Raw genomic sequence first — 13,910 nt, 5'->3', positions numbered from 1 at the left:
GGATTCTCACAAGGTACAAGTTTATGTATTGTGCCGCCAGTTAAACCCAGGCCTTTAACAGAGCCCTGGTAAGTCCAGGGCTCCTGTAACAAGGCGACGTCGATATGGAGCTCAGTGAGCCTTTTGCACAGAACAGCGGTGGACGCTCTTCCATGCTGTAGATTCGCCTGCAGAAATCTTAAAGGCATGCTGTATGGTATGGGGATAGGTGACTGCCAGTACGCTTAGTCCTTGGAGCTGGAAGGGCCATCGTCTACGGATAGCCCTGGCCCCTCGGAAGCTGCGGCGTCAGCAGTAGTGGCCTTTTCTAAGTCGGCGGCCGAGGGCCTGGGGCCACTGTGGAAGTAGCCACCCTGGTGTCATCAGCCGCTTTCCTGCTCTCGATAAAGGAGATAGAGGCCCTGGTGATGCTATAAAATAGCAAGCCCTGTCTCTCCCTTATCGTTTTGGCCGATCCCTCATCCACCCCCACCACCAGCCTGAGGTTCTTAGCCTCTTCCTTGCGCTCCCACACTCTCCACTGGGAGCACGGGAGGCCAGGATTTTGAAGCTCCAGAAGCCTCAGGGTGTCCTTGTCAGACTTATGTCTAATACCCGGGATCCTTAAGATGGCCCGGCGTAAGCGAAGCGTGGAGGGATCCACTGTTGTCAGCGTGACCCCCTCCCAAGGGGAAAGACTTGGGAGTGCCTGACGGAGCCACTCCAGACTTTCCTGGTTCGCGGCCGTTAACAGGATGTGGTTCCTGATCAGCCGCGGTGGATGGAATTGCAGTGACTGTGCCTCACTGCTGGACGAAGTCTGCAGTATGGCCTCAGTCACCGAGTCCACGAATTGCAGCAGCTGTTCGCCAGTAAAACCGACCTCGGGTTGTCCCGTACGGCACACTGCCAGCTGCAGCTTGGCGCTGCCGACCGATCGCGCATAGCTGACTTGAGGCCGGGACTCAGCGGTCCGCGGTCTCTTAGCCCCGCCAGCGCGATCGGTAGGCGTAGACCCGGGTGTCCTGAGCCTTTTGGTGCCTGGTCCCTCTTTAGTGGAAGCCCCAGGCTTGCAAGCCTCTGAGGGAGTGGGTGCCAGGGCCGCCGCGGAAGCCGAGCCCAGGGAGCCCTTGGCCTCTTCTGCAGCCCTAGCCTTCCTTCTCCTTCTTTTCTCAGAACCGCAGAGGTTCTTTCTTTTCAGCTGTGCCCTGTTGAGAGCTCCAGCTAGATCGTCAATGTTAACGTCGGGGATTACCGGATTCCCTGCTGAGACAGAGCCCTCGGGGGTGGGAGAATGTGTGGGCCCATCAGAGGAAGGGCCCGCAACAGGAGCTGAAGGAAAGGTGGGCTCTGATGTATCAGAGCCCGCCATAGTGGAGGGGGAACGAAGGGGAGAGAGAGTTTTTTTGGTTTTTAGATGGTCCATGTTGGTCCCACGAGTATAACGGAATAGCGGTCCACCCAGGCAGAGCCGTTTACCTGGGTAAGGCTGGATACTCTGGAAGGTCACCCGGTATTCCAGAGGGAACGTCTACGACCGTGTTTTGCCCCACGGCCATTCATCCCTCGGCACGTTGCCTACACACCTTGGATTGGGCTAAAGAAGAGAAGAAGACAGGCAAAAAAAAAAAAAAAAAAAAGACGAACATTAAGAAAGAAGAACAGCAGGCCGAGGGTGGCAGATAGTAAGCAGAAAGAAGAGAAAGCAGAGGCACACCCAAGAATAGCGGAAGAAAGGTGTGACTCTAGTCCAACAATCCCAGGTGTTATTGCCGGGGAGTTTATCGACGTCCAGTCTAGATCTACAGGATTTAGTTTCAACAGGGTTACCGCGTGTAGGATGCAGGCTAGGCCTGCATACTCCCGATCATTGACGGGAGTATCCTGTAGTCTTGGTAGTTTGATGACTATGGAGGTGCTAGCCAAGGAGAAAAACAAAAAAAAGGTCTCCGTGCAGGTCCAACAAACTACCCAAGAGGTGTGCTAGGGACCGTTCAGCCTTACGCCGATTAGAGCCCAGACCACCTCCCCAACCCCTATTAAACAATACCATTGTTTAATACTTTTAGCACTAGTTTTTAGAGGTTCTTGATTTACAAAACAAAAGCGCTCGCACAATTTTTTATTTCAATTTTTAACCTCACAACTTCAAGCCCTTTGCGGAAGCGACATTCACCTTTATTATTTAATGGGAAAGGGTGTGTTGTGATACATCTTTTGAAAGGGCATTCAGTTTTCTTTGAAATGCTTTGTTTTTTAAAGTTGAGCTATGCATCGCCAAGCAATACAATTCTCAAATCAAACATCAGTCAACAATCCGATTTGATAAAAATGGTTTATTCTATTGCGGAGAGACTGGAAATTATTGAATTATACTTTATAATCAATCAATTGCAAGACTAACGGCAACTTTGTTTAATGAGAGACATCCAGATAAACACACGTACATCATGGTTACATCCTAGAGTTTCAGGCAAAATTTCAGGAAACTGGTTCGGTGGCAAATAAAAAACGGAATATTGACTATGCAGTGAGAAATGAGGTACTAGGCAAGTCGGTGTTCTCGGTGAACTTTTTTCGAAATGAATTTTCTCATGTAACGGGAATCTCGCGGACCACTGTACAGAGAATTCTAAAACATAATAAATGGCACCCATGTAAAATTCAACTTCTTTAAGAATTAAATGAAGATGATAACGACAGACGTTTACAGTTTTGTGAAATAATGTCCGAACTAATTTCAAATAATCCCAACTATCTTTTAAATGTTTGCTCCTCAGACGAATGTTATTTTTTTCTCAATGGCACTGTCAATCGTCATAATTGTTGTTACTGGTCCGACACGAATCCAAGAATCTATCATGAGGTTCATACTCAACATCCTCAAAAATTGGGTTGATACTTTTAGTGATCACATAATTGGACCATTTTTCTTACCGGGAAATTTAAATGGAGATACATACATAGACTTTTTGGAGAATGCCGTTAACCAGCATTGATTGAAATTATGGAAAACGACCAACGCTACCGTGAAGAAAATGCGATATTTCAGTAAGAGGTATCGCATTATGCAGAATAATCACATTATCAGTACGGCAGTTTTTGAATGAAACGTTTTCCGGTAGGTGGATTGGGAGAAGGGGTATTATCAAATAGCCTGCGAGATCACCCGATTTATCTCCTCTTGGTTTCTTTTTGTGGGGACATCTGAAATCGAAAATTTATGCCACCCAACCTGAATCGTTAGAAGATTTACGGAACCGCATCATTCATGAATGCCAACAAATAACACTCGATATTCTTTACAATGTCTGGGAACACTTTAAATAATTATTGTACTATATTATGGAGGTAAACGGCGGTCATTTTCAACATTTCATAAGATACTGTGTAAATACTAATCAATAAAATTAAATTAGATTTCTCTGGAACCCGCAGCTCAGATTTAAAAAACAAAGCGCTGTTGTAAAGAAAATTGAACGCCCTTTCAAAAGATGTATCACAACACACCCATTTCAAAAACAAGGGTGAATGTCGCTCTCGTTAAAGAGTTGAAGTTGTGGGGTTAAAAATTTAAACAAAAAATCGTTTTTCTAAAATCAAATAGACGGGTTCGATTTTGTTTTGTAAATCATGAACCTCTAAAAACTAGCGCTCAAAGTATTAAACAATGGTATTGTTTCAAAATCTTTGACAAGCTGTCATACTGCGAAAACTTAAGTTAGGAATTTCAAACTTGGCAGTTGTAACTAGAATAAAAAGACCTTTAAAATAAACTATTACTTGACACCCACTCCTATTTAAGATTTTGAGGATTGGTGCAACCCCCATCAAGGGGTTGGTGTTAAGGGGTTGAAAGTATTAAAAAAAATTGTCCCCCTAAAATCAAAAATCGACGGGTCCGGGCATTTTTTAAAATTTGTTAAAAAAGAGCCTTAAACCTTGCTGGACTGTTTCCGATGGCCATGCTGTATGCATGTATGTAAAGTTGGTATAATAGAACTTATAATTAAAAAATTACAATAATAACGTTTGACATTATTTTAGCTAACCGGATAAAAAAGCTGACCAAGAAATATTGAAACCTCCTAAACATATTATTAACTCCATCTTCTGGACTAAGATTGTTCCCTTTACTTTTAAAATGTATATGGGATGTTTGATAAGTAAGAATGGTAAAAACGCCAACATAAAATCTATCGCCTAACCAAGTTTATAACTGAATTTGCAAAACAAGGAGAAAAATAAAACTGAAAGTCGTACAATTATCAAAATGTTGGGTTACGCATTTCGCCTTACGGAATCACTGATGATGCCGTACCCTTATTTAAATACAATGACAGAATACAATAAAATACAATGACGTTATTGACTTAAAGTCAATAACCACTTTTAATCATGAGATTGTGACTTTTCTTGAGAACCTGAGTCTTTTTGAGAATAATGGATAAATATTTCAAACCAATTTGTAAATCTTAAAGAAAATAGTACTGTAAATGCCCTATATGAATTTACTTTCGGAGTAACAAAAAAATAATTAAATCAGTATTTACTAAACACACAGTTAATGGGTCAATCTTATTTATACCTAATCTGGAAAAAACTATTTAAGGTAAGCTTAGTTCTTATATGCTGCTGATGTATAAATTTTATTTTAGGTAAAGATAATATAGTTGATCATCATTATAAAATAAGAAACAAACAAAACAAGGACACAAAAATGCCTGTAAATTTAGGTTATTAATAAAAGTGTAATTAATTGATTATTAAGCACTAAAATCATATAATTTGCTTTAAATATTAATAAGAAATATTAAAATTATTAGTCAAAATTATAGAAAATATTTATATATTTTTAAATTATAATAGGTTTGTTAGAATTTTTAAGCGAGCTCAATTAAAATAATCTAACTTAATTTTTAAGTTATACCGGCCCGGTAAATGAAGGTCTTGAGTGCGAAGTATTGCATTTTCTCTCTCAGCGACAAGTGCGAAACTGGAAAATCAATATATTAAAGTGTTTTTGTTCTCTCTTTAACTTACTGCTTGGCCCATGATTTTCTGTTGCATGTTAATGAATAGTATCTTGGTACCCAACAAAAAAATTGGCGGGGAATATACCTCGTATATTCGTACGTCATAATATAGATGTGTATATATTTAATCTATAGAGCCATGTTAATGGAATAATTGAAACATTATTTGTATTTGCTTTTCATTGTGTCATATGTCATACAAATGTGTGTCAGTTAGGTGGCATCAAAAGACTTGGTTGGAAGAGAATATTGACTTGGATGAAAAAAAAACATTTAAATGACCGAGTTCTAGTATTTTTAAGAAATTTTATTTTATTCAAAAGTTAAAACTGTCGATAACTTTCAACACAAATATATCATTAATAAGCTTTCTGAATATATGTATTAATATATAAAGTGTGTTACTCATATTACGCCAGAAAATCAATCATGATTAGATTATATGTTTAATAGGGCCTTTAATCAATTTTCTTTTAAATATCCTAATAATCTTTTAATATATTTATCCACTATATTGTTAACTAATATAACAATTTTATTCAATTCATATAGGTCAATAGAAATAAAAAATATACAAGCATTTATTATATTAATTTAGTAGTTACCTGAATTAAACTATTATTGTTTAATCAAATCCTGAAGTACTAATAGGATACTATGATCGACTCCAGAGACTCTTAAATGTTAAAAAGAAAAAAATGATAATAAAGTAAAATAATATTAATATTTTGCTGAGACAACAATAAAACCAGGTTTGAAACAAACTTATTAATATAACCCAATATACATATTAGAATATTATAACACCTGGGAAAAAAAAACATGATTCTCCTACACACAATATAAAAATACTGCTTGACCCCACTATGTGACCTATACATGTACTGTGTCTAAAAATATTAAAAATAGATGATTGTAAAGAAATATTATAGAAAAATAAATAAAACGACAACTTCTGATTTTTAAAAATTGCTGAGCTCTCACGTTCTTTTAATCTTAGCGTTGATATTAGCAGAATTATGGCAACACTCCTGCAAGAAGGTGGGTGTCATTTTAGATAAGGACTCAATATTTAAAAAACATGTTTCGATGATTATTTAAAAAAGCTTTTGCAAATTAGGTGTTTTTAGGAACTTTTTAAAGGAACTTAAAAATACTTCTAAATCTTTTTTTATGTCTTTTGGTATAATTTTAAAGCGTTAATATTTTTACCGTTACATTTGCAATGTATACCTTTACTTGTCTATTTCTTGATCTTTAGATTTAATTATGTTTTAATTGGTTATGTTCTTTTTTTTTAATTAAACATTAAACAAAACATTAAACATTCCAAACGAAAAAAAAACTATGATTTTTCTAAAACACACATAGGCGCAGTCGAGAAGGATAGAATTTTAGCTATATTAAGTAAGAAAGACCTAAACTATATTCAAAAATGTTATTATCTTCCAGTTATATTATATTTAAATATAGTAGTTTCATCTTGGTTTTAGTATAATTCAAATGTCCACTAAAAACACGTAAAATACACGTTTCTGCATCCAGCTATTTATAATTTAATTAAAATTTAGCTACACGTCGTTATAACTTTGTTCAATTAGCAACAGCAACTACTCATTTATTTCGCATGAGGAATTATATTTAATTATCATATTTTTTTTTATTTATAGGGGACCATTCCAGTATAGCTCAACGATATATTCACAGACACACTTAAATACCATAATTTAAATGGGCATTAATTCTTGTTTAACAGATGTATTAAAATTTCATGTAGTCGCATAGATCATGATCATAATTACGCTAAGACAAATTGATATTACTTTCTATTCATTGCAGAAGTAAAACTGATAAAAATTTATAAATTAACGCAGTTTTAGAATATGAATAAATAAAAAATACAGTTGCATAGCGGCTTTTAAATCGCATATCACAAGGATATGCTTAGCCTATTTAAAATGATCTTGAACTTTTTTGAGATTAAGAAAATTTATCGGATATAGCTTTAAATTTGTTTTATAAAAAAGTTTTACATCAATATAAAAATATGTTGTAAAAAATATTTGGAATAACTAAATATATTTATTTAAAAATGTATGATAAAGCTAGGTACCAAATAGTAAATAAAATAATGAAAGATAAAAATGAAAAATTGAGACCAAAGAGAAAAATGTTAAAGCTTTTTTACAAAAATAGGCAACCAATGTATAACAAAATATGTTCACATTTGCACTAAAACACAGTAACCGCAAATAACTTCTTGTTTTAACCTGTAAATGAACAATACCTTATTTTAACAAAGAAAATCCTAAAAATAGATTTTTATACCGGCAACTATAGTATAACTGACAGTTTATTATTTATTATACATTTTAAAACATTTCAAAACTTTTATTTAACGCTGAAATGAATTAGTATCCGGGCACTGAAGGTGTTTATATATTTGTTACAGACAGGTTTATATATTTCATTTTTTGTTTAATTATAGCGATATTTTTTGACATTCTCCATGTTTTACGATACTAAATTATTTAACAGTTCTTCTTTTTTTTTAAGTACATTGTAAATATTGGCGAACAATGATGACGCATGATAATTTGTCCGCAGCTAACTTTAAAGGTCGTCGTGGCGCTGACTCTACATCACTGGTTTTTAAGCCAGCATATTCTGGGTGACGATCTAGAACCCTCATTACCTTTTATTTTCCATTTATCGTACAGGCCGAATATTTTTCCACTGTTAGTTTTTCCATCTATACCTATATCAGTTAAATTTTTATCTAAATGTTAATTTTTCGCTATTTAATCTGAAACTCATTTGTTTGCTTATTTATTATGGCTGACAGAAGTACCTGCAAATCATCCATCTGTTACCGGTAGAAGTTCGTTCTTTCTTTTAGCTTCTCTGAATTTTCTTTCACTATATAAATGAAGCAAAGCCAAGGTTTACAGAATAAAATATTAATAAATTATTTTATTCTGTTTTGGCAAAGCAGAGGTACATATAATTTAAGATACCCTGAACTACTTTCATAATAAAAATTTCTTCAGATGTTTGATCGGCTGTGCGATGACCGATAGACCTAACGACTTAATATAGCAATTAATTTCTTATGTTGAACAGTATTAAACGTCTTCTTATAATCGACAAAGCAAGCATATACATCAATATTTACATCTCTATATTACAACTTGAATGCCAAAAAACAGGCGGTATTTTGCATTCAGTTTCTTATACCGAAAACACTTTTTAACCCGAATCGAGATGCTGATGATTTCTTTATATTTCGTATACATATTCTTAAGCGCTGATTTTTAAAAAAAAACCTTTCATAGCAATGGATTATTGGAAATAAAAGAATTTGTTTTGCTAACACCTAGGCGCAGTAGTGTAGGATGGAATTTTATCTGCACAGAGTTTTACAAAACTATATTCCATAAGATAATATTTTTAATTTTTAGTTCAATTTTAACTAGATATGACCTTAGACTTATGGGACTAACGACCATGGTCAGGAAAAAATTATGCATCAAACCTACATTTAAAGCTAAATTTTGATGAAATTATATGTAATAATGGTATATTTTTTGAGTCAGCAGATGTGCATGAATTAAACAATATTTGATTAAGTCTAAAACTAAATACGACGATATACCGAGACATGATCAAATTACAATACGTAATTTAATTAACATAAAAGGAAATATGTTAAATATTCTGGTCCAGGTTATAAATAATGCTCTTAGTGCAGGTGAATTATTCCCCTTTTTTGTCTATAAATCTGGCTTTAAAACTCAATTAAATAATTACATACCTTTATTAATAATAAGTGTATTTTCAAAATAATGGAAACAGTAAAAAAACACATGCTATTATCCATAGAAAAATATATGTTATACGATTTATATTAATATGGGTTTTTTTAAAATAGTAGAAGATTAGGCGCCACCATTGACCGAATGAATTCTGTTTCAACTAACTTAGACCAGGGTAAAATTATAACTATTGTTTTTGTCAATTTTAGAAAGGCTTTTGATGTGGTAATCACAACATTAAACAAGCTGAAGGGAACGGGCTTGCGCTTTTCACGACTGGGTCATAGTTACTTAATAGAAAGTAATATATATAGGTAAATAACCAGGAAAGTGATATACTAACATTTAATTATGGTGTGCCACAGGGGTCCGTACTACGCCCCCTGTTGTACTCATTGTATGTCCTCAGTCTCCGAGCAGCAGAACTGGATATCCAGTATTATACGTTTGCTGACGACACTGTTATTTATTATATACCAGCAATAACTGTGATATACTATGAGCTAAAGTAAATCAAGATCTTACTAAATATAGTCAATCAATTTAGACAGCACTAAGTGTAGTCTTTTTAAGCAAAAAAATTAATCACATTAATATAAGTCTAAATAGGGTATATTTGGAAAAGATCAGCAATATAAAATATTTGGGATTTACACTGGATGAGAATCTTAAATTGGAGTAACCATATGAAAAATAAAATAATAGCTTTCACTGAAGCTTTTAACAAATGTAAACATTTCCGAAGTAATGCAGCTAAGTGTAAAATATATAACGCGTATATCTTTTCAATCTTGCGATATCATATACCAGTATAGGGACCTATTGTAAATCAAATTTTCAAAAAGTTGAAATATTACAAAATAAGGTACTTTAATTTTTTTTTTGATCTAGATCCATCTTATGCCTTCAAGTGATTGATATATGATTGATATATGATAGTGATTGATACACATTATTAAAAATTAAATCTATTGAACAAATTCTTAAATTAGAACAGGCAAAACTAATTTTTAAAATAATAAATATGCCAATAAAGTCAAAATATAATATAGTGTATTCAAGTGCTTAACATGCATATAGTTTAAGAAATAACATTCGACTAAACATGTCCTAGATCAAATGTTGCCCTAAGAAACCATATTGATGAAGCGGCGCAAACTTGCAATAAACCGAATGTTAATTTCGTCTACTCAAATAAAACTGGAATTGTCTTTAAATAAATTTGTTAAAAAGTTTAAACAGACCATTAATGAGTAAGTTTATAACTAAGTTAGAAAATTTATGACATAATTAAAATTAGTCTAATTTTTACTCTTATAGCCACGTAAAGCAAAAAGTAATGCTAATAAAGCATTGTTTTGAAGTTAGTCATGTACACATAAGAAGTACTGTATACTTAGGGTCTAGATATAATGATAACTATGATTGTACTGTTGATATTAATTTTGTAAATTGATTGCTTTAATATGTGTTAAAAAAAAGTTATTTGCCGTACCAAAAAACTACTACACATTTCATTAAATTGTGATTTAACAAGAATAGAAATCGTAAAAAAAAAATTAAAAGCAGTTTTAAAAAGATACTATGTTTAAAACACAAAACATTACCAAATTAGCATCCAAACTTTTCCAAGTCTAAATATTGTATTGACCTAGAGCCTACAAAAACGAAATCAACAAAATACGATGCCCCATAAATAGAAAGATTGTCTACTGCTAAAATTTAATGTAGTACAACTTTTTATGATGATAATTAAATCCACCGATTAATAAATTCTTAAACCCTGTTGGAATTTGATTATAGAGTAAGTAAATATTGTAGGAGATTCACCTTTCGTAAAATGCTGTGATATGCAGAGGTGGAGAGATTGTTCCTCTACGATTTAAATACAATGATTGTACGTCGGTCCTAGATCGTATTTTGTTCGTCAAATATGAGAAAACGAATTCCATATATAAACCGTAAACATAAAACGCTGTACACGCTAAATCTGATTTTTCTCAGTAGTATCTAGGTATGGTCTATATACAACGTCTGTTAAATCAAAATGACTCAACACGAAGGCATTACTTAAATTAATTTTTTGTAAAGAAGAAAGACTATCTATGGTGTCTATGCGATGCGAGACTCCAAACATAATCAAAATGGAGAGTTAGAGTTGCTATTTCATAGCAACTCTCCATTCGACTTGGATGCATTAATGTTAAAATTATAATATAATAATAATATGTCTTTATTAAAAATAAAGCAATATTAATCTTACAATGTTACTTAATACTACATTTCCAAAGAAGGCGAAGATTAAGCTTAAAAGCTACTCTTTAACTTTTAACCTTTCTAACAATCACAGTTTAAATGGAGAAAACAAGAAAAAAAAAACAAAAAAAGAAACGTCTGAAATATATTTCCAGCAAGACGGCGCTCCTCCTCACTATGTTCTTCTCGTTCGACAATGGCTAGACGACGAGTTTCCAGATAAATGGATAGGGCGAAGGGGGCCTATAGAATGGCCTGCTAGATCTCCTGATATACCGCCGTTAGACTTTTTTCTATGGGGTCATTTGAAATCTATTGTGTTTACTCCCCAACGTGAAAGTTTGGATGAACTTCGTCAACGCATCATCGACAGCTGCCATGATATTCCACAACATGTTTTTGAAAATGTCCGTCAGGAATTTGAACATCGCCTATATCATTGTTTGGCTAAAAACGGGCAACATTTTAAACACTTATTGAAATAAAAACTGATATTTTCATATTTTTGTTTTCTATCTGAACAAATTAAGACAAACAAAGATATTTCTAATTTTCTCGAAAACGAATCGACCGATTTAAAAAAATCAAACGTCAAAATAAAAGACTTCGAAAGACCTTTTAAACAAGCTATTACTCGATACCCCTTGCCATTTCAAATTTTTAAGGGGATGACCCTGGGGGGAGAGGGTGAAAGGGGATGAAGTAATTTTAGGTTAGAAAGTTGTCCCCCTTGACAAACCTTTTGACGTATTTCGGCGTTTTTTTTTAACATTGGTTTTCGATAAATCCGTGATGGGAAGTTTTCAAATGAACACCCTGTATAAGGAATAATAATGGGCCTAGGATCGACCCTTGTGGGACACCAGAAATAATATTTTTCGAAGCAGAATATTCATTATTCACCCTTACTTTCTGTAAGTCTTAAAAAAGGACAAAACAACATCACTACAGCCATAATATTTCAGTTTCGCTACAAGCAAATCATGATCGATGACATCAAATGCTGATGACATCAAATGATGATGTTTCCTAAAACCAGACTGATAGGAAGGGAGGATATTATTTGACATTAAAAATGATGACAGCTGCATATAGACTATTCTTTCGAGAACTTTGGAGATTACGGGAAAATTAATTAATTACGAAGATTACGGAGACATAAGTGTAACATACGTCAAATTATGTTATCCACACCAGAGGCATTGGACCTAATATTTTTTATAGTTTTTTCGACAGTATTTTGGTCTACTAAAGAAAAATGAAAATTATCCTCGGTAAATTTATTACTGAAGTAGAAGTTAATTTTGTTTACACATTTATCAGATATATTAAAGACGATTACAAAAAAATCATTTATTTGATTTGGATCAGATATATTAAACGGCAGCTCGTTATTATTTTTGGTTGTTTTAATATTTAAAGTTTCTAGATCTTTCCACAGTTTTTTACCAGTTTTGTCACTCTCCAAGCTTGCAAGATATGCAGCTTTTTTTCGTCTTATTGATGCCAATGCAAAATTATGACACTCCGTGTAATATCTCCAATTTTCTAAATACTTGTGATATTTGTATTTAGTCAAAGCCTCATCACGTTCCTTTAAAATAAGTCTTAAGGTGTCTGTCATTATGTTTTAAAGAAAATCCAATTAGCCGATAAAGATCATTATTGACATTTTCAGCAACACAATTTTTTTTCAGGAATAAATGATAAATATTACTGTATATCATCTACGTATTCCTGATAATTGCAATGTTTAAGGTATGTTGTCAGGTTACAGGAATAAATGCCGAATAAAATAGACCCTAGTATAGAACCTTGTGATACATCATATATGATTTCACCAATGATAAACCGCGACTACTTTCAACGTACTGTTTTCTGTTTATCAGATAGTCCCTAATTAAAGAATTTAAATCAACTTTTAAAAGCACTAGAGTAGTTGCCTTGCCTCAATCGGATAGCTTCAATATCATCAGTAGTTTTTAAAAAAGTTTAACTAAAGCCCGATCTAAAACCTGATTGATATACTGGTAAAATATTATGCCTATCAAGATACTCTCTGATTTGCACATTCGTTACATTTTCCATGCCTTCCAACACTAATGTATATTTTTTTTTTAATAGCGGATGTATTTTTGAAATGTTCCAACCGTCAAGAAATAGTTATGTTATAGGCAAGAATGTATAATATTGGTTAAAAAAGGAGCAACCACGTCAGCGCATAAAAAATCATATCAAGACTTATTAATTTTATCTAGCATGATAGATTTATTTTTGCCGTATATAAATAAAATGCCTAATAAAAACATGCTGCTATCAATTAGATAGATTTTAATTGGACAACTTTTTTTTCTTATTATCTTATTACTTACAACTATGTTACAAATGTATTTATTTATTTTTCTATTTATAGGGGGCCATTCAGTATAGTTCGACGATGCATCCACAGACAGACTGGCCAGCAGTTCGCTGTCAAAATCGTGGACGTAGCAAAATTCACTTCTAGTCCCGGACTAAGCACAAATGGTAAATTTTAATTTTTGTTTGAATATTATAATATATGGAAAAATTATGTTTTTTTAGATCTGAAGAGAGAAGCCACGATATGTCACATGCTCAAACATCCACATATCGTCGAGCTACTCGAGACCTACTCTTCAGAGGGGATGCTTTATATGGTTTTCGAATAGTAAGTTATTTTACAGCATCTGCATCCTAAGCAAACTTACATTTTATAAAATTCTTAAGAAACCAACTCTTATTTTTTCCTGATCCAACCTGGAAAATTCCCTTTTTAGGAGACTGTCAAATAGGGGCTCCGTGT

The 13,910-nt window shown here is 33.6% G+C and overlaps 1 protein-coding gene across 3 annotated transcripts in view; it reads left to right on the top strand.

Moving 5' to 3' along the window:
- Window positions 1–13,910, top strand: part of LOC126734519 (peripheral plasma membrane protein CASK) — a 681,912-nt gene that overhangs the window by 33,866 nt on the left and 634,136 nt on the right. For all 3 annotated transcript variants that reach the window (XM_050438187.1, XM_050438189.1, XM_050438188.1), the window contains exons 2-3: window positions 13,500–13,612; window positions 13,670–13,775. In XM_050438187.1, coding sequence (XP_050294144.1) covers window positions 13,500–13,612; window positions 13,670–13,775 — 219 coding nt within the window. The remainder of the gene's footprint in view (window positions 1–13,499; window positions 13,613–13,669; window positions 13,776–13,910) is intronic.

This window comes from Anthonomus grandis, chromosome 3 (genome assembly GCF_022605725.1).
Source record: "Anthonomus grandis grandis chromosome 3, icAntGran1.3, whole genome shotgun sequence".
In the NCBI taxonomy this organism is placed as follows: domain Eukaryota; kingdom Metazoa; phylum Arthropoda; class Insecta; order Coleoptera; family Curculionidae; genus Anthonomus; species Anthonomus grandis.
This window is presented reverse-complemented; position numbering and strand designations above follow the sequence as displayed.